The sequence below is a fragment of the Nycticebus coucang genome, chromosome 18, assembly GCF_027406575.1.
Source record: "Nycticebus coucang isolate mNycCou1 chromosome 18, mNycCou1.pri, whole genome shotgun sequence".
Classification (NCBI taxonomy): Eukaryota; Metazoa; Chordata; class Mammalia; order Primates; family Lorisidae; genus Nycticebus; species Nycticebus coucang.
Window position 1 is genome coordinate 64,086,186 of NC_069797.1, and position 21,969 is coordinate 64,108,154.

The 21,969-nt window shown below is 39.8% G+C and overlaps 1 protein-coding gene across 1 annotated transcript in view; it reads left to right on the forward strand.

Annotated features, from left to right (window-relative positions):
• The window catches only part of DDX42 (DEAD-box helicase 42), a 54,369-nt gene extending 32,411 nt beyond the window's left edge, over positions 1-21,958 (forward strand). Inside the window, exons 7-18 of the mRNA XM_053567872.1 lie at positions 3,958-4,062; positions 8,787-8,906; positions 10,438-10,614; positions 11,158-11,286; positions 11,878-11,977; positions 12,800-12,847; positions 13,354-13,451; positions 14,328-14,604; positions 15,584-15,810; positions 17,800-17,910; positions 19,297-19,395; positions 20,391-21,958. Coding sequence (XP_053423847.1) covers positions 3,958-4,062; positions 8,787-8,906; positions 10,438-10,614; positions 11,158-11,286; positions 11,878-11,977; positions 12,800-12,847; positions 13,354-13,451; positions 14,328-14,604; positions 15,584-15,810; positions 17,800-17,910; positions 19,297-19,395; positions 20,391-21,080 — 2,181 coding nt within the window. The 3' untranslated portion in view covers positions 21,081-21,958. The remainder of the gene's footprint in view (positions 1-3,957; positions 4,063-8,786; positions 8,907-10,437; positions 10,615-11,157; positions 11,287-11,877; positions 11,978-12,799; positions 12,848-13,353; positions 13,452-14,327; positions 14,605-15,583; positions 15,811-17,799; positions 17,911-19,296; positions 19,396-20,390) is intronic.
• Positions 21,959-21,969: the final 11 nt, after the last annotated feature.

Genomic DNA, 21,969 nt, shown 5'->3' on the forward strand with positions numbered 1-21,969 from the left:
AGACAGCCCTCAGAATGGGAGAAGATACTCGGCAGGTTATGTCTCCGACAAAGGTTTAATAACCAGAATCCACAGAGAACTCAAACACATTAGCAAGAAAAGAACAAGTGATCCCATTGCAGGCTGAGCAAGGGACTTGAAGAGAAACTTCTGAAGAAGACAGGCGCATGGCCTATAGACATATGAAAAAAATGCTCATCATCCTTAATTATCAGAGAAATATAAAGCAAAACTACTTTGAGATATCTAACTCCAGTAAAATTAGCCCATATCACCAAATCCCAACACCAGAAATGTTGGTGTGGATGTGGAGAAAAGGGAACACTTCTACACTGCTGGTGGGAATGCAAATTAATACATTCCTTTTGGAAAGATGTTTGGAGAATACTTAGAGATCTAAAAATAGATCCGCCATTCAATCCTATAATTCCTCTACTGGGTATATACCCAGAAGACCAAAAATTACATTATAACAAAGATATTCGTACCAGAATGTTTACTGCAGCCCAATTCATAATTGCTAAATCATGGAAAAAGCCCAAGTGCCCATCAATCCACGAATGGATTAATAAATTGTGGTATATGTACACCATGGAATATTATGCAGCCTTAAAGAAAGATGGAGACTTTACCTCTTTCATGTTTACATGGCTGTAGCTGGAACATATTCTTCGTAGTAAGGTATCTCAAAAATGGAAGAAAAAGTATCCAGTGTACTCAGCCCTACTATGAAACTAGTTTATGGCTTTCATATGAAAGCTATAACCCAATTATAACCTAAGAATATGGTGAAGGGGGAGAGGGAAGGGAGCAGGATGGGTGGAGGGAGGGTGATTGGTGGGATTATACCTACGGTGCATCTTACAAAGATACATGTGAAACTTAGTAAATGTAGAATATAAATGTCTTAACACATACGAAAATGCCAGGAAGGCTATGTTAACCAGTGTGATGAAAATATGTCAAATGGTCTATAAAACCAGTGTATGGTCCCCCATGATCACATTAATGTACACAGCTATGATTTAAAAAAAAAAAAAAAAAGAACCTTTAGGAAATGAATACTTGTCCAAGTGTAATATAGTATTTAAAAAAATTAGAGGGCGGCGCCTGTGGCTCAGTCGGTAGGGCGCCGGCCCCATATACCGAGGGTGGCGGGTTCAAACCCGGCCCCGGCTGAACTGCAACCAAAAAATAGCCGGGCGTTGTGGCGGGCGCCTGTAGTCCCAGCTACTCGGGAGGCTGAGGCAAGAGAATCGCTTAGGCCCAGGAGTTGGAGGTTGCTGTGAGCTGTATGATGCCACGGCACTCTACCCGAGGGCCATAAAGTGAGACTATGTCTCTACAAAAAAAAAAAAAAAAAAAATTAGAAAAAAAAAAGAATAAAAACTCACAAATATCTAAAAAGGCTTTTAAAATACTCTCCTCCCTTTTCCAGCTACTCATCTTTTGAGACCAGATTTTCTTCATGGGCTTAAAACTACCTGTTGCAACAATTTGAATAATGTAGGAGCTATTTTTACTCAGATGTTAAAGAAATCTCCAAAACTGTAAAATAGTGGCATGCTTTTCACTAAATTATTTTGGATATATTCCCAATTGTGAAATTTTTGACCACATGTAAAAGGGTTAAGTTCTCCTTGAAAAATAAGCTCATTATAGACGTTACATGGTATCAAAAAGAGAATCATTTAGCAAAATTCCTATGTGGTGATGTGCTTATGTTTTGTATCCTAAATGCAATAAGCTATGAAGAGAGTAGTAGAAATGACTGTTTTCTCTCTTTGAAATTGAAATTCTTGGCCATACTTTTTCTTTTAAGTTGTAAGCAACTCAGTGACACCTGTAGCTCAGTGCATAGGGTACTAGCCACATACACCAAGGCTATCGGGTTCGAACCCGGCCAAGACCAGCTAAAACAACAATGACAATTGCAACAAAAAAATAGCTGGGCATTGGGGTGGTTACCTGTAGTCCCAGCTACTTGGGAGACTGAGGCAAGAGAATCACTTAAACCCAAGAGTTGTAGGTTTCTGTGAGCTGTGATGCCACGGCATTCTACCCAGGGTGACAGCTTGAGACTGTTTCAAAAAAGAAAAGGAATAAAGGAAGAGTTGTAAGCAACTCCATATATTTTGTTGTTCTTATCGTTGTTGTTGTTGTTTAGCAGGCCCTGGCTGGTTTCGAACCCACCAGCCCAGGTGTATATGGCCAGCACCCTAATGACTGAGCATGGGCACCGAGCTACAGCTTCATATTTTTATTTTTATTCTTTTTTTTTTTTTTTTTAATTATATCATAGCTGTGTACATTAATGTGATCATGGGGCACCATACACTAGTTTCATAGACCGTTTGACACATTTTCATCACACTGGTTAACATAGCCTTCCTGGCATTTTCTTAGTTATTGTGCTAAGACATTTACATTCCACATTTACTAAGTTTCACATATACCCTTGTAAGATGCATCGCAGGTGTAATCCCACCAATCCCCCTCCCTCTGTCCACCTCCCCCCTCCCTCCCTTCCCTTTCCCCCTTCTCCCTATTCTTAGGTTGCAACTGGGTTATAGCTTTCATGTGAAAGCCATGAATTAGTTTCATAGTAGGACTGAGTACATTGGATACTTTTTCTTCCATTCTTGAGATACTTTACTAAGAAGAATATGTTCCAGCTCCATCCACGTAAACATGAAAGAGGTAAAGTCTCCATCTTTTCTTTAAGGCTGCATAATATTCCATGGTATGCATATACCACAATTTATTAATCCATTCATGGATCGATGGCCACTTGGGCTTTTTCCATGATTTAGCAATTATGAATAGGGCTGCAATAAACATTCTGGTACAAATATCTTTGTTATGATGTGATTTTTGGTCTTCTGGGTATTTTATGAGGAGGACCCCCTGGGCAATTGAAGCAGCTTCAAAAATACACTACTGGGACCTGATCAAACTAAAAAGCTTCTGCACAGCCAAGAACACAGTAAGTAAAGCAAGCAAACAGCCCTAGAATGGGAGAAGATATTCACAGCTTATGTCTCTGACAAAGGTTTAATAACCAGAATCCACAGAGAGCTCAAATGTATAAGCAAGAAAAGAACAAGGGATCCCATCGCAGGCTGGGCAAGGGACTTGAAGAGAAACTTCCCTGAAGACAGGCACGCGGCCTACAGACATATGAAAAAATGCTCTTCATCTTTAAGCATCAGAGAAATGAGCAAATCAAAACTACTTTGAGATACCATCTAACTCCCGTAAAATTAGCCTATATCACAAAATCCCAAGACCAGAGATGTTGGCGTGGATGTGGAGAAAAGGGAACACTTCTACACTGCTGGTGGGAATGCAAATTAATACGTTCCTTTTGGAAAGATACATGGAGAACACTTAGAGATCTAAAAATAGATCTGCCATTCAATCCTATAATTCCCCTATTAAGCTTCATATTTTTAAACAGAGAACTCTCTAAAGCAGCCATTCTCAACCTGTGGAACTGTATTGAAGGGCCATGGCATTAGGAAGGTTGAGAAACACTGTAAAGGCAAGGCATCAATAAAGGAATGCTATAAATACTTTCAAATGCTTGGAGCTAAGTTAACAGGTTAATCCCACACATATTTAAATAATGAGTAAAATACCTTTTTTGTCCTCTTAGGTCTTGGGCACTATAAAGATCCCTTAGTCTGCTTCAAGGTTGTTCAAATCTCAGGTGTCCTTAGGAGTCTCTTTAGGAAGTAGGTTGCTGTTTGTACTGAAAACAGTAATATAGGTATTCTGAAAAAGGTATTAGTTGTACTTTTTGGGACTTATGTCAAGAATAAATTAATTTCTTTATTCTCTCTAGCTGAAATCGCTTTACTTGTGTAATATTTGTAAAAGTTGTTTTGCATTAAAATCAAACTTACAGGATTGACTCTTGAATTCTAGACTAACTTTGAATAATTGGACCTGCAGATTGACTACCCAGCATTTGAAAAAAATTTTTACAATGAGCATGAAGAGATAACCAACCTCACTCCGCAGCAGTTAATAGATCTCCGGCATAAGCTTAATCTTCGGGTAAGATAATAAGCCAAATATTCTTATAGTAACATTAATTAGTCCAGATTTAATATTATTGCTTAGCCAGACTAATAACCTCAAATGGCTTTTCTAATGGTTCTTGAATTGCCTTTGCCAGAACAATTCTTATATTCCTTGGGCTTGTGTGTCATGATTTGATTGTTTTAGTCCTCCAGATGCTATTTTATAAGATCATTTCCTATCAACTGCATATGTCCTGTGTTGGGTGGGCTAGTGATGAAGGGTAAGAGTCCCCGTCTTCATGAAGAGGAAGCAGCGTTGATAGTTGTGAACAACATATAAAGTCTTAGAATATTTTGAAATTAAGATAGATTTGTTTCTCAAATTACATACAATAAGCTTTCAAAAAATTAGATGAAATTAACACTTTTTAAAGGCATACGTACGTTTACCAGTTTCAGAATAACAGTTTAAATTTCTCATCAAAAAGCTCGGGGCTGCATATTGGACACATTCTTTTAGAGTACTGAGAGATGTTAAGTGAAACCACAGAGAAAATGTGCTACTCTGGTGTAGATAACGTCTGCCCCTGTGTCTGCCCTGTCGGTTGCTACATTATGTTTGACTCATGTTTTCTGAGAGAGGGATATATGTGTGTTGGCCACATGCATGTGTACACTTTTCTGTTTCCCAAGATGAGGTTGTCACTCCCCTACACACCCTCAAAAAGCTTTTAAGTCAAAACTTAATCAGATATATCAATCAGTACCACTGGAGTAGCATTGAAAGAACACCACTGTTGGAGACAAAATGGCATTTATCAGCGCCATTCTTCACCTGGGCACAGAGTAGTGCCACACAGTAGTAGCTTGACCATTGCTGAGTGTGAGACGTTAACTTCCTAGCCATCACTGAAAATGGAGGTGATAGGTTATATTTTTGTAACCAGTCTGTGTAAGCTTGTCTTTATCAGAGAGCAGTTGTAATTTTCATTTTAAAAGTAAGACTATTTTCTACCACTAGGTTAATATTTATGCAGTATACTGAAAAAAAAAAATGAATGACTTTTCCCAGTTCATTAAACAATTTTTCTTCCTTTGTCATTATTTTTTTTTTGTTGTTAATATTTCATACTTTATTCCTTGTATTAATAGATTAAGAAAGTAAAATTTACCCAAATACTGATTTATAGTAACATTTATAAGGGGCACACAAAAAGTTCAGTTTCATAAAGAATAACATTCAGTGATTTAAATGCAGTTTTAATAATTATTTTAATGATTTTAAGCTAAAAGTGGTAATTTAATAAGATACATACAAAACCCATATATCCTGAACTACAAAAGGGGTTTCCATGGTGCAGTAACTAAAATCTATCCTTCTAAATGGTAATTCTCTATAGGTAAAATTTTACCCAGTATTTTCCTTTTCACGTGGCCCTTTCTGAGCCAATTAAACGTATGCTTTGTTTCATTATGTTAAATACAACATAAAAATATGTCAAGGTAAAAATAAACTTTGTGTAAGGAAACTAAAAAAAAAAAGGCAGTTTCCAGAGACACACATGGCTTTCATCAAGTATATGGTTCCACAGTGAACAAGTACTTACAAATATGCAAATAAAAAACTACCCTAAATGCTTATCTTGCCATCAGTGCATTTTCACTTTATCGCCCTCAGTAGAGTACCGTGGCGGCACACAGCTCACAGCAACCTCCAAATCCTGGGCTTAGGTGATTCTCTTGCCTCAGCCTCCCAAGTAGCTGGAACTACAGGCGCCCGCCATAATGCCCAGCTATTTTTTTGTTGCAGTTTGGTTGGGGCCGGGTTTGAACCCGCCACCCTTGGTATATGGGGCCGGCGCCCTGCCCAGAGAGCCACAGGCGCTGCCCAGTGCCATTCAATTTTTAAGCAACGCCATTCTTGCCACTGAAAAAAAATTTTTTAGAAGCTTTAATATGATCTTGGAAAATTAGTTTTCCCAAACTTAACAAATGGCACATTATAATTTTATATATTTTTTTTTAGAAACAGAGTCTCACTTTGTCGACTTTGGTAGAGTGCCATAGCGTCACAGCTCACAGCAACCTCCAACTCCTGGGCTTAGGCGATTCTCTTGCCTCAGCCTCCCAAGTAGCTGGGACTACAGGCACCTGCCACAATGTCCGGCTACTTTTTGTTAACATGTTATAATTTTAAATCAAAAAAGCCTTTCAACACAGAAGCATTCACATGAAACTTTGTTTCTCAAAAAAAAAAACTTGTTACCTGAAGAAAAGAATATTAAAAGAAATTAGCTTTTAAAACAGATAAACATCTTTAATAAAAAGTCAGTATTTTCCAATATCATCTCTTTAAAAGAAAAGCCGGGCACAGTGGCTCATACCTGTAATCCTAGCACTCTGGGAGGCCGAGGTGGGTAGATTGTCTGAGGTCACAGGTTAGAGCCCAGCCTGAGCCAGAGTGAGACCCCCCCCTCTAAAAATAGCTGGGTGTTGTGGCAGGTGCCTGTAGTCCCACCTACTTGGGAGGCTGAGGCAAGAGAATCACTTGAGCCCAAGAGTTAGAGGTTGCTGTGAGCTATTACGCCACAGCACTCTACCAAGGGTGACAAAGTGAGACCATCAAAAAAAGTAAAAATAAATGAAAGGTGAAAAAAGTTCAGTGCCTGTGGCTCAAGGAGTAGGGCGCCGGCTCCATATATCAGAGGTGGCGGATTCAAACCCAGCCCTGGCCAAAAACTGCCCCCCCCAAAAAAAAATTATTACAATAATATCTCAGACGACTTTTATATAAAAACTTCAGAATACATAAAGCATGTTTGACCTATCATAGTAAAGAATGCCATTTAGATTTCACATATTAAACAGCTACAGTATAGCTTATAATGGCACAAATACATCTAACACAACTATTAATATTTCTTTTTTTTTTTTTTTTTGAGACAGTCTCACTTTGTTGCCCTCTGTAGAGTGCTGTGGCATCACAGCTCAAAGCAACCTCCACCTCTTGGGCTTAGGTGATTCTCTTTCCTCAGCCTCCTGAGTAGCTGGGACTTCAGGTGCCCGCCACAATGCTGGGCTATTTTTTGTTGCAGTTTGGCCCAGGTCGGGGTCGAACCCACCACCCTCAGTATATGGGGCCGGCACCCTACTCACTGAGCCACAGGCACCCCCCAGTATTTCAACCTTTGTTAATAGAACTGCCTGGTTTTAAAGGTACTTTTTAACTTATGTGTGGTCATTAAAACGCAGTAATTCAAGTATGGTCATATAACGGCAGGCAATTAATCCAATATCACTATAAAATCAATGGCATGAAAGACTATTTCTCCATCTTTCATTGACATAGGTAGATATCAGGACATTACTGTAGAAAATATAACAGTTATTACATATGGTTTCCCTACAATATAATGGAGTTTCAGAAACTACAAAAGATGTCGGGATCCATAGTTTGCTTCATCAAATGCTTTCCTAGCCCGTTTCATTTCTTCGTTCATACTAAAGAAGTTTTTAACCCTAGCAGACTTCCTGGGATCCTTTCAAATCAAGAAGATGGTATCTTCAACTTGTACACAACCTTGTCTTTCAATTTTTTTTTTTTTTTTTTTTTTTTTGAGACAGACCCTCAAGCTGTCGCTCTGGGTAGAATGCCATGGCATCACAGCTCACAGCAACCTCCAACTCCTGGAGGAAAAAAGTAGCCAGGTGTATGGCAGGAGCCTGTAGTCCTAGTTACTTGGGAGGCTGAGGCAAAAGCTATTCTCCTGCCTCTGCCTCCCAAGTAGCTGAGACTACAGGCACTCACCACAATGCCTGGCTATATTTTGGTTACAGCCATCGTTGTTTGGCGGGCTCAGGCTGGATTTGAACCCGCCAGCTCAGTTGTATGTAGCCAGCGCCTTAGCTGCTTGAGCTACGGGCGCCGAGCCTTGTCTTTCAATTGATACTGCCTTGTGAGTCATTTCAGTAATGAACTTTATGACAAGGTCTTCAAGAATATCTACTACTACTAAGGATTCTGGTCATCTCCAAAGCCATACATCATACATCTCAATTCTTCAGAAAAAAGTCTTTTATTTCTTTTACCCTGTCCACCTTCTGCACCTCCTCCAGTATCTTCATATTCTTCCTCAAAGGTGAGGTCTTCGTCCTCATTCACCATCCTACTGGCCCACCACCCTACCTTTTTCATTATTTCTTATGAGAAAATTACTTTGGATTTAAGAAATTTTTAGGTATTTAATCATTTTAAATCAATGTGACAAAGTTATTTCAAGAATATTTATCATTGGCTCAGTGCCTGTGGCTAGGGGGCTAAGGCACCAGCCACACACACCTGAGCTGGTGGGTTCGAATCCAGCCTGGTCCCACCAAACAATGATGGGTGCAACCAAAAAATAGCTGGGCATTGTGGCCGGCGCCTGTGGTCCCAGCTACTTGGGAGGTGGAGGCAGGAGAATCACTTGAGCCCAAGAGATGGAGGTTGCTGTGAGCTGTGACGCCATGGCACTCTACCCAGGGTGATAGCTTGATGCTCTGTCTCAAAAAAAAAAAAAAAAAAATGCTTATCATGGAGTTTTTTATGAGGTTTATATTTGAGATTTTGCTTTTTCAGTGCATGATTTTGACTACAGGTTAATATTTTCACTTAATCATACTCATTTTAAAATGCTAAATCCAGGTAAGTATTGTTGAACTTCAAGTTCTGTTTATGTTGAAGTACAAGTCATTCTTGGGAGCTGTCTCTATCTCTAGGTCTCTGGTGCTGCACCTCCTAGACCAGGAAGTAGCTTTGCTCATTTTGGGTTTGATGAACAACTTATGCACCAGATTCGGAAGTCTGAGTACACACAGCCCACTCCAATACAGTGCCAGGTAAGTAAAACATAATGAAAGAAAAAATGAAGTGGAGTCATATTTCGTGACCATACTAAGTTTACAAACAAATAAGTGTTTAGTATAGAACTGCATTGGCATGGATAGAAGGTGCCCACATACTTCTTTTGTGATTCGGTCTTTAGCTTTTGCTCTAATTAAGGGAGAAAATTTACCCTACATGAAATTAAAGATTATTTTTGCAACCTTTAAAAATAAAGAGCTGGCGGGGTATGGTGGCTCATACCTGTAATCCTAGCACTCTGGGAGGCTAAGGCAGGTGCATCGCTTGAGCTCAGGAGCTCAAGACCAACCTTAGCAACAGTGAGACTCTTGTCTCCACTAAAAATAGAAAAAAGTAGCCAGGTGTATGGCAGGAGCCTGTAGTCCTAGTTACTTGGGGGGCTGAGGCAAGAGGATCGCTTGAGTCCAGGAGTTTGAGGTTGCTATGAGCTATGATGCCACAGCACTCTACCCAGGGTGACAGAGTGAGTCTCGGTTTAAAAAAAAAAAAATCAATTATTTACCACTCTAAAAAGTTGCTAGGTGGCTGGGTACCCGTTGCTCAGTGGTTAGGGTGTCAGCCACATGCTTCAGGGCTGGTGAATTCAAACCCAGCCTGGGCTTGCTAACAAAAAAAATAGCCAGGCATTGTGTCGGACGCCTGTAGTCCTAGCTACTAGGGAGGCTGAGGCTAGAGAATCACTTGTGCCCAAGAGTTTGAGGTTGCTGTGACACAACAGCACTCTACTGAAGGTGACAAAGTGAGACTCTGTCTCAATTAAAAAAAAAAAAAAGTTGCTAGGTAGATGGGAAACTTTTTTTAGATCTGATAAATATCTTGAAATAAAATAATTTGTGAGGTCTAAATGTTACAAAAAAGATTTCTATATGGATACATACAGCACTATCAATGTCTAGAATTCCTTTGCCCATGACTTGAAAATCCTCATTTATTATTAGAGGTAATAGCTTCAGTTTCCCATTCACATATGGGATTTATTTATTCCTATTCAGAAAAATGAGAATTTCCTGTTCATGAATGAGATCGTCTGTAGCGGGGTGGGGACCTGTGGCCTCAAGGCCACATGTAGCCCTCCAGATCCGCAAGTGCAGTCCCTCAACCAAATTCAAACTTCTCAGAAAGGATTCATTCTGTAAAATTTGGGTTCAGTCAAAAGGCTGTATCCTATTACCTTCTCAAGGTGAGAAAATTTTTTAAATTTTAGTAACCCACTTCCATTATAAATTGTAATTTTTCATGTTTTATATTTTATGCAAAATGGAGTCATTCTGTAAATGGTGGCTGATTCACATGAAGAGAATGATTTTATTTCCTATAAATTAAAAAATTATGGGATTGTCAGATATTCTCACTATTTCACAGTCAGTGTGTATAGCCCAGGATGTTTTTGTCCCATTGAAAATGAATGTCATTAATGGCCAATCTATCCTTCTCCCAGATTTCCTTCAGTACATCTTTAGAATTGAAATTTTAATATGGATTTACTTAATTTTTTTCTTTCTCCAGGGCGTGCCTGTGGCATTAAGTGGTAGAGACATGATTGGTATTGCTAAAACAGGCAGTGGGAAAACTGCAGCCTTTATATGGCCCATGTTGATTCATATAATGGACCAGAAGGAGTTGGAACCAGGTGATGGACCAATTGCTGTCATTGTGTGTCCTACTAGAGAGCTTTGCCAGCAGGTATGTGTTTTGAATAGAATACTAACTTCCATATGTGGACTAGCAAGGGATTGACTAGACAAATAGAATGATCAGGAAACTTTTGTGTGGTAAGTGTACAGTTCAGTTGTAGCATTCCCATTGTCGTGCTACCAGGAAACTTTTGCAAAATGTTATGTGTTAAATATTTCCTATATAACCAAAAATATATTTTTTTCCTTAAAACTACTATTTAAGAGAGGGAAAAATTATTATGGGAATTGTTTGTATCATAAGCTCATAATGTTATTCTCCAGAGTGAATTCATTTTTCTTGGTAAAGGGCAATGACAGGATCAGGAAGAAAAGGAAAATTAATGATAGAAGCAAGAGTTTTGATAGCTTGTTGATATGTGATGATAGTACTCTGCTGTTCAGTTGTACCTTTATGAATCCAATTGTGATTTTTAAAGCATGTTCTAGGTTTTGATTTTCTCGTGATACCACACTGTGTTTTCAGAACTTCCTTTTGAGTTGTGATAGATTGGTGAGTGTCACTGTTTGTTAATATATTAACAACTTTTAGATTCATGCAGAATGTAAGCGGTTTGGAAAAGCTTATAATCTTCGTTCAGTGGCCGTATATGGAGGAGGGAGCATGTGGGAGCAGGCCAAGGCCCTTCAGGAAGGGGCAGAAATTGTTGTATGTACCCCAGTAAGTATGTCTTATGTTTAAGTGACTTCTCTGCCTCTCTTAGTGTGGAAAACATGATTTTGCAAGGAATTCCCCCTAAAATGTGGTAAAGCAGGATTGAGAATACCCTGATGTAGCCTGTGGTTTTGATTTAATTTTGATTGGTTACCTAACAACAGTATGCATCTCTAAGATAAACATCAGTAGCTACAAATTCCCCTCTTATGCTGTCTAAGTAAATGAATCCGTGCTTACCAGGAGCATCAAGAATCAGATATTCAGAGTATGGGCAGAACTGCCCAGAAGAGCGTAGACTAAACACTAAAATCCATCAATATGCTTTAAGTCAGGTCATTTTCATATGCCTCACAAAAATGCTCTGGTTGTCCTCCCACAGAATTTAAATCACAATTAATGTAAAAGAAGAAGCTAATTAAGTTTTCAAAATTCCAGTTCTCTTAGGGTATGTAGTGCATAAAGCATGAAACTGTTGGACCAATATCTATTATTATCCAAGACTGGAGAATTAGCACTTTTCTCAGAAGCAAAACTTCAGAAAGTCCTTGTAAATGCTTTTAATTGTGCTTACTGTTCACTTTGTGGATCTCATAGGGTCGACTGATTGATCATGTGAAAAAGAAAGCTACCAATCTTCAAAGAGTCTCTTATCTTGTGTTTGATGAAGCAGATCGAATGTTTGACATGGGATTTGGTATGCCTTGAATACCTATTTCTTCTGTGCCTGTCCTCATGATATTAGGTTTTTCTGTATCTTCATAGACTCAGCAAATTTTTTCAGCATAAGAAAAGCTAAAAATACTCCTGGATGGGGTTGACTATAGAACTATAACCAAGATGATAGCTATTTTTCTCAGGAAAACTATGTTAGGCTTGGTAGAGTTGAGGCAATTTGAAAATTGCCTTTGTATGTAGGGGGAATATTTTCTGTATTCTTTATTTTTATTCATATGCCTTTGATTGTGGAGGTCAAGATCTGTGTTCCTGGGCAGATGAATGTCAAATCATTGAAGGCCCTTTGCTAGGTGTGGTGGCTCATGCCTGTAATCCTAGCACTCTTGGAGGCCAAGGTGGGTAGATTACCTGAGCTCACAGGTTTCGAGACCAGCCTAAGCCATCTCTAAAAAAAATAGCCAAGTGTTATGGTGGGTGCCTATAGTTCCAGCTATTTGGGAGGCTGAGGCAAGAGAATTGCTTGAGCCCAAGAGTTTGAGGTGAGCTATGATGCTACAGCACTCTACCGAGGGTGACAAAGTAGCACTCTGTCTAAAAAGAAAAAGACCTTTTGCTTTCTTGTCCTCATAACTGTCTTTACTGATTGGAACACTGCCATACCCAGGCCAGGTGAATGGAAGGAAGATTTTTCAGTTTTATACTGAATGATACATCTACGAGCTTAATTTTTCCTTAATTTATATAACTTCTCGTGAAGACTTTCATTAAAATGACTTTTTTCAAGCATCCCAGTCTGTTTTACAGGGTTATAATATTGATTTTACTGTTCTGCTTCTTCCAGAGTACCAGGTTCGATCCATAGCAAGTCATGTCCGTCCTGACAGACAGAGTATGTATGAAACAGTTTTTGTTAAGCCACGTTTGTACTCAGAATGAATACCTATTTATTTTATAAGCAGTCACAGTTACAAAAGTAAAAATGACCATGTGTGTACTGGTTAGAACCATTAAGAGAGAGAGAATGATTTAGGGGTATAACTTAACTAATTTTTATAGATGATAAAATCAAGCCTCAGAAATTAAATGAGTTGCCCCAACTTAAACAGGTTTATTAAGTGGTTAGAGGGAAAGCACAGTACAGATCTGTTATTTGAATACAAAAGAGCCTTTTTCTGAATCATGCTGACAAACTTGTCTTAACTAAAAATGTAATAAAAATAGAATAAGAGCAAAGTCTGTTTTCTTTAGTGAATAAATTTTTAAACTAAATTTAAAGTTCAGGTGATTTTTTTTTTTTTTCTTTTTAAGTGAATAAATCTGAATGTCAAGGAAGTTTACCGGATATTCAATAAAGGAGCATGCTGTTTCTTTAACAGAATTTATTTTATCTTTTAGCTCTCTTATTCAGTGCAACTTTTCGGAAAAAAATTGAAAAGTTGGCCAGAGACATCCTGATTGACCCTATTCGAGTGGTGCAGGGAGATATTGGAGAGGTAAGCTAAGCAGGGTTGGACGGGACCAACCCCAGTGGGTTATTTCTCATATTATGGAGACATAGAATTAATTTCTCTTTACTGAGATAAAAAATTTTAAATATTGTTAAGTAGACGAGGCAACATATTTGCTTTCACATATGTAAGTAGGGAGGATAAATGAAGTAGGGTTGGCAAAATGTTGACGATTACTAAAGCTGGGGGAAGAATACATGGTAATTGATTTTTTTTTTTTAATATTTAAGAATTTTCCTAATAAGTCTTTTTAAGCTTTTTGAAGAAACATGAAAGTCTACCAAGAGTTAGGATGGGACGGAAGTTTTAAGTGATTGTGGGAGGTTGCCGGCTTCAGAGGAAAGGGGTGACCTGAAAGACCTGGTGAAAATAAGGTATTTCTTACTTGTGTATGTGCCCTCCTTGTGGAAAATTTCTCTGAAATGGAACTTGAAATTCAGTTAAGAATGGTTAGAAAATTCTTTCAGTTCCTTGCCATGTTTATTGTAAAGAAAGTTCTTGTGTAGTTAGTATTTTGACAATGTCTGGTTTTCATTTTTGAGTGCCCTCTGTGCATGATGAATTTGTACTAGGAACCACAGAAAAATTTACTCTGTTAGGAACAACCTGAAAAGGTATATAAAAATGTATCGCAAAGTGTTGGGTCATACAAATGAGGTGTATGTACTCCAGGGAGAGGTTGAGAGCAAGGTGATTAGAGAAGAGATGTAAATTTTGAGTGGCACTTCACTGGCTGAAGGAAGGACCAAGGACAACAAGGATTATTCAGGGTTCTTCCAGATACAGGTAGAAAAATTTAATGCCTAGTCCCATTCAGGTGGCCTGAGGCACCAACATTAAAGTCATCTGTCATTTTTTTAGGCAAATGAAGATGTGACGCAGATTGTGGAGATTCTCCATTCTGGGCCTAGTAAATGGAACTGGCTTACCCGGCGTCTGGTGGAGTTTACCTCTTCGGGCAGTGTCCTCCTGTTTGTTACTAAAAAAGCCAATGCTGAAGAGCTAGCCAATAACCTTAAGCAGGAAGGTCATAATCTTGGGCTACTCCATGGGGACATGGATCAGAGTGAAAGAAACAAGGTCATTTCAGACTTCAAGAAAAAGGACATTCCAGTCCTGGTGGCCACAGATGTTGCAGGTAGAGTATGAATTTCACAGTGACCTAAGTCCTTGGGCTTTGAGAGCGATCTGTCTTAACTATACGAAATCAGCTCAGCAGGCTGATTAAAAGACTACTGGCCTGGCTGGCCAAACACTAGGAATCATAGCCTGAATGCTACTTTTCATTTAACGTTTCTTTTTGACCAAAGAATCCCTGTACCTAGAAGACAATTGGGGTAAAAAAGGCCATTCCCTTATCATGTGTTGAATATAGTAGATATCTTATATAGATCTACTGCATGTGGCTTAGTTGGGCATCTTTCAGTCAAGGTCAGAAAATTTTTTTAAGTATGATTTTTTTTAGCTTTGCCCTGCCAAGTTTGTTTTGTTTTGTTTTTGGAGACAGAGTCTCACTTTTTGGTGAAGTATCATGACATCATAGCTGACAGCAACCTCAAACTCCCTGCCTCAAGCGATCCTCTTGCCTTGGCCTCTCAAGTACATGGGACTGACTACAGGCACCTACCACAATGCCTGGCTATATTTAGAGATGGGGTCTCACTCTTGCCCAGGCTGGTCTCGAACTCCTGACCTCAAGCAGTTCACCCACCTCAGCCACCCAGAGTGCTGGGATTACAGGTGTGAGCCAGCACATCTGATCTTGTCCTGCCAAATTTAATAACTGCCCTTAAAAATTGGAATTTTCTCCCAGAAAAGTGAGAACTTCTCAGCTTTGAGACACATTTTTTTAAGTATATTCCTGGGGCAAGAGAGAGGCCAGGGCAGGTTATTGATGGCAAAAGATACAAATCCTTTACACTAGATGGCCAAGCATCATACAATCTGTAGTGATGACATTTATTCTAGAGAGGTAACTTACTTGCTTGTATCTCAGGTTACCAAACCCATGCACTTTGCCTGGGTAAGGGAAACGTGTGTTTTTAGAGCACTAACATTTATTTTGACTTTTGGATTCCAGATGAAGAATAAGATAATTTGGTTACTCTTTATTTCAGCCCGTGGTCTGGACATTCCTTCTATTAAGACTGTCATTAACTATGATGTGGCACGAGACATTGATACTCATACTCATAGGATTGGCCGCACAGGAAGAGCCGGTGAGAAGGGTGTGGCTTACACCTTATTGACTCCCAAGGACAGCAATTTTGCTGGTGACCTTGTCAGAAACTTGGAAGGAGCCAATCAGCATGTTTCCAAGGAACTCCTAGATCTGGCAATGCAGGTGAGGGGCTGGGCACACTTGCAATTGTTCCAGGTTGTAAAACTAAGGAATTTCAGCAAGCTTGGGGCAGATAACATAGAAACTTTATAAGAAATGAGGTGCGGGGGGAGGGGAGGAGTATGTGGGGTTTATGAGGTACAGGTGAGGTACAGTTGGGAATCATGAGATACTAAAATTCATCTGTTCTGTCTTCTGTCTTCTCATCCATCCTCTCTGTTCAACAGCATCTGTGTGGAAAAGTTATTCTTTCCTTTGGGCTAAAATCTGTCCCTAAAATTTCTGCCTATTTCATAGCACATTTAGGAGTCAATTCAATCTCAAAGATGGCTATTATTCTCCCTACTCCTCCCCTCCCCCCCAAAAAAGTCTTCTCTTTGTGGGATTAAAAATGTGTGATCTTGGGCGGTACCTGTGGCTCACTGAGTAGCGCCAGCCCCATATACCGAGGTTGGCCGGTTGAAACCCAGCCCCGGCTAAACTGCAACAAAAAATAGCTGGGCATTGCGGCAGGTTTCTGTAGTCCCAGCTATTCAGGAGGCTGAGGCAAGAGAATCCCTAAGCCCAGGAGTTGGAGGTTGCTGTGAGTTGTGACGTTACGGCACTCTACCAAGGGCAACAAAGTGAGACTCTGTCTCTAAAAAAGAAAAAAAAATGTGATCTTTTAAAAAATAATGCATAGTATCTCTTAAGTATTTGTTACAGACTGAGATCTCAGACCACATTGATTTCCCTCTTCCAGGCATGCTCCAGTGCAAAACTGAGTGAGGCATTCAGCCAATTCAAAACTTGAGTTATCTTAAGACATGCAGTCCCCAAATTACAAGTGGGTTTGGAACAATTTTTTTGTTTTTGTTTGTTTGTTTTGTTTTTTTTTTTTTTGATAGTCTCACTCTGTTGCCCTGGGTTGAGTGAGCACCATAGATCACAGCAACTTCAAACTCTTGGGCTTGAGCAACCCTCTTGCCTCAGCCTCCTGAGTGGCTGGGATCACAGACATGCACCACTACACCCGGCTAGTTTTTTCTATTTTTAGTAGAGATGGGGTCTCACTCTTGGAGGCTGGTCTGGAACTCCTGAACTCAAGCAGTCACAGAGTGCTAGGACTATAGGCATGAGACACTGTGCTCAGCCTGGAATAATTTCTGATTAATCTACACAACTCTTCACCCCCAACACAGTTGTAGTGTGGTAATACCCAAGTTCTGGTCCCAGGAGTAATAAAGGACCTGTACTACAGGAGAAAGGAGAATGGTGTCCATCTCCCACCCTCCTTCTTGGGTATAAAGAGTCAGTCATAACTAAAATTTTAAACAACATAGATTTTGTCTTTTGGCATTTTCTGACATCTCTTTTTATGCCTCAGTTCTGTACTCAATGCCTTTTTTTCTTAAGCCTGCTTTACCTCTGAAGTACTTGAATTGTCATTTAAACCTCTCAAAACGTTTGCATTCTTAACAGAATGTGGGTAAATCTACTGAGTAGTATTCTGACAGTGGTCAAATTCAGTGAAACACTTTAAGTCTTTGAGGGTAACTGAATTTGCAGTTGTCAGGCTACTTCTGGGAGTCTGTCTCTAGAGTCAGTTCTAAATAGTCCCACTTCATGTAGCTTTTTTCCTTTGCTTCTGAACTAGTTCTTCAAAAGTTAAGCTCTAGATTTTTATGTATTGTAGTATGTCTAGGTTGTTCCAGAATAAAACAATAAATTCATTTTCCTCAAGTATGTTAGAAATGGCCAGGGTGACCGTGCTGCATTTCAAGTTTATACAATCACATCTTTCCCAGAAGGTCCTGAAGGAAGGATTAACTTTAGTGACTTAAAGTACCAAAAAGGAGCTAATCTACATTTCCTGTGCGGAGTTCCTCCCTTGCCAGAAATCCACTGGCTAAAGATAAAGCAAAAAAAAGCTTGTATTTAATTTCTTCTTTGTCCTCTTCCTCTGGCCTTTTCTCTCTCCCTTGACTTAACATTGAATTGTGTTCCATGCAGAATGCTTGGTTTCGGAAGTCTCGCTTCAAAGGAGGAAAAGGCAAAAAGCTGAACATTGGTGGAGGTGGCTTAGGCTATAGGGAGCGTCCTGGCCTAGGCTCTGAGAACACGGTGAGTCCAGATTACAGTAATACCTTTCAAGTTGGTCCTGTGTCCTGGATGTCTTTAGGAATATTGTGATCTAACTAAGAAAGTCTCAATGAGTTCAAAACCCTATCTAGAAGGGAGTTTATATTTAATCGGCTGGCTTGAGTCAATGTATCGTTAGGATGTTAAGAACATCCTAACTTTATGTTGATGAAGCATCACATATACTTGGCTGACTAGGCTTGCTTAAGAAATATATTAGCAATGAGTTTTGAATTGTGGTCCCTAGCCCAGGGGCACATGGAAACACATCTCCCACCCTAGACAGGTGAATCAGAAACTCTGCAGGTGGGCCCCAGCAATCTATTTTTACAGGCCCTCTGCCACTGGCCTAGAGACTGCTGTGGGAAACATTGCCATAGGGTCACAGTGTGTCATCTACCTATTACCCTATACTCTGAGAAATAGCATCAGAGAGAAGTAAAGGCTAGTTTTTCTCAAGCTAGATATCAAAAGCACTTCCTTAGTGGCTTTTTTTTTTTTTTTCTGAGACAGAGTCTCAAGCTGTCTCCCTGGGTAGAGTGCCATGGTGTCACAGCAACCTCAAACTCTTGGGGTTAAGTGATTCTCTTGCCTCGGCCTCCCAAGTAGCCCACAATGCCCGGCTTTTTTTTTTTTTTTTTTTTTTTTGCAGTTGTCATTGCTGTTTTAGCTGGCCCAGGAGGGTTCAAACTCACCAGCCTCAGTGTATGTGGCCAGCGCCCTACCTTAGTGGCTTTCTTAATTGCCACTTTGATTGCTAAGCCAGGGAAGAAAGCTGCCAGAAAAGAGCATTATAATTAAGTTGAGAAATACAGTGATACAGATAATTGCGATAGCTAATATTTTCTGAGCATTTTATATATGTGCCAGGTCTATTCCAAGCAATCACATCATTAACTCAGTTAATCTTCCCACAACCTAGTAAATTGTAAATACAGATGACACCGAGGCACCTGAGGTTATACTGGCAAATGAGGTATCTGAGATCCAGACCCTTAATGGTCTTGATTCAGAGCCTGAGCAGTTATATGATACGCCCTACTTGTCGTCTTTTCATCTTTAATATTATTCTTAATTGTGTGTGTGTAGATATTATATATGATAAACTTTGGGCATAATCTGATCACATTTCTGATTATAAGGGTTAATTTCCAGAGATAGAATTACTGGGTGGAAGGACATAAGCATTTTTTTTTTTAATGATCCTGTATCTTTATACCTTTTCTCACAAAGCATAAGTACCTTTATAAAAATATCCAGTTCCTATTGCAGCTCCTCGTTCAGAATTTTCAGTATAATGATGCCCAGTCTATGGTAGTGGGCTTTCCAGGATACTTTTCCATACTCATGGATGTGTTCGTTTTTTAGGACCGAGGAAATAATAACGTAATGAGCAATTACGAGGCCTACAAGCCCTCTACAGGAGCTATGGGAGATCGGCTGACGGCAATGAAAGCAGCTTTCCAGGTCTGAGATAAGCAATTCATTAAAAGAGCTCTCAACAGTAACTGTTGGGCAGACAAGGGGGAGTCTAGTTCTCCTGAGATGATAACTGGACTTGTAGACTTGATTGATACTAGATTTTCGGGCCTTCTCACTGCTTAGATTTTGAATAAAACTTAACTTACTTGGAGATGTAGGTGTGGAACCAGAGAATGCTCTGTGCTAGTCATCTGCTTGAGTCACTCCAAGTCTACAACTGCAGTACTGCAGCAGGATTTGTGTCCCCTCCCATCTCCACAACCTGTGGTGTTGGACATGACCAAGGCTTCTATGCTATGGCTGAGAGTGATTGCCATCTTTTTGGCTAAGACAAGTTTGGTTCTGTTATCTCTTGTAAACTCTGAACCTTTCTTTTCCCACACCTACCTTTCAGTTAGCTAGGCCTTAATTTCACATTGTATCTGTCTTCAGACTCATCTGTCATTTTGGTTCCACAGTTGTTTCTAGTTTTCATTAATACATATATTATTAACACCCCCAAAGGTCTGCAGCCATACCTTATGTAATAAGACTTGTGTAGCAAAATACATTAACAATGACACTAAACTGAATAGAAACTAAATAGCTTTATATTAGTTTAAGGTTATGTTTTGTCATCAAATTTTTAAGTTTTTTTTTTTTTAGTTTTCAGAACTTTTCAGTTTTAAACAGTAAGTAACATAGCAAATCATAGATGTGTTGAATTGCTGTGTACATTGATGCTTTACCATCTAGCTAGTCAGGCTATAAGAGTATATTTCAGCACATTGAGGTCCATCTCTCTCCATAGATTCTTGAATTTCCCTTCACATTCCAAGAACAGAACAAAAGGGATAGTGCCATGGAGGTACCAATGCACTGAAGTCACAGTGCCAAGATAGCATTGTTGGAATTTCTGTATACTTTATTATTTGCCAAGCTTATTAACTCAAGTTTCTTGACCTTGCTATCTTAGTCACTCATGTCTTTTTCTTTTTCAGTCACAGTACAAAAGTCACTTCGTTGCAGCTAGTTTAACCAATCAGAAGGCTGGAAGCTCTGCTGCTGGAGCAAGTGGATGGACTAGTGCAGGGAGCTTAAATTCTGTTCCAACTAATTCAGCACAGCAGGGCCACAACAGTCCTGACAGCCCCGTCACTGGTACCACCAAGAGTATCCCAGGCTTTGGTAATACTGGGAACATCAGCAGTGCCCCTGTGACCTACCCTTCTGCAGCCCAGGGAGTCAACAACACAGCTTTGGGGAATAACAGTCGAGAAGGGATTGGGGGTGGCAACGGGAAAAGAGAGCGATATACTGAGAACCGGGGTGGTAGCCGTCATAGTCATGGAGAGAGTGGCAGTCGGCATGGTGATAGTCCACGTCACGGAGATGGTGGTCGCCATGGAGATGGGTACCGCTACCCAGAAGGCAGCAGCCGTCATCCAGATGCCCATCGTCATGGGGAAAACAGACATGGAGGAAATGCAGGCCAGCATGGGGAAAGCCGGGGTGCAAATGATGGTCGGAATGGGGAAAGCAGGAAAGAAGGTTGTAATCGTGAGAGCAAGATGGACCCCAAGGTGGACAGCAGCAAGATGGACAAGATGGACAGCAAGACAGATAAGACAGCTGATGGCTTTGCTGTCCCGGAGCCACCCAAACGCAAGAAAAGTCGATGGGACAGTTAGAGGGTATGTGCTAAAGCACAAAATCAGTTGTCTTTAATTTTATTTTTAGAAAGATTTTGGTAACTAGGTGTCTCAGGGCTGGGTTGGGGTCCAAGGTATAAGGACCCCCTGCCCTTAGTGAAGATTTGGAGCTTGGAGATACTCCTTCTTGGGAAGCTGCTTTGGTCCCTGGAAGAAGTGAAAGCTGGGAAGCTTCTTTTGACTCTAGGTGAGTTGTCATGAGTGTAAGTTAATACCTTGCGAGAAAGGGCCATATAGGGCACTCACTCTAGGTTTATATTATATGTAGCTTATATTTTTTACTAAGGTGTCACCTTATAAACATCTATAAATCGAATTCCTTTTCTTAGCTGTGTGGCCAGGCAGTCCCCTTTATAGGAGTTGGCTTCTGCAAACCCCACTGAAGTTTTGGTAAACAGTTTGGTGTTTCCAGACATTTACAGGGAAGGGAGATGTCTGATTCTAAATGAGTTGATGCTGGGGTTCCTCAGCCAGGATTGTATCCAGCCATGAGACAGAAGCAGCAGCTGCCTTCCAGACCCAAGATTTGAAGATTCCCAGAGCCACTGTGATTGAAGGGAAAAGATGGCCCTGGAAATGATTTCAGGGTTGCTTCCAATCTGAGGTGTTGCTGAATTTAAAATTAAAGCAAAAACAAACAAAAAAAGCTTTTTAAATGTCTTCTATTTCATTGTATTTTTTTTTTAACTTGCCCCAATGGTAGGAGTCTTTTGCTGAAATGATTTTGATGATTTTTGTTCTATCTTGTTTATAAAAGGAAAGTACATACCAATTTTGAATTTTGTGATTTTGTGAAGGTTTCTTTAAGATGTGCATTCCTTTCTGCTTGCTCTCTAGTAAATGTTTTACTACCGGGACCCGTGCATTG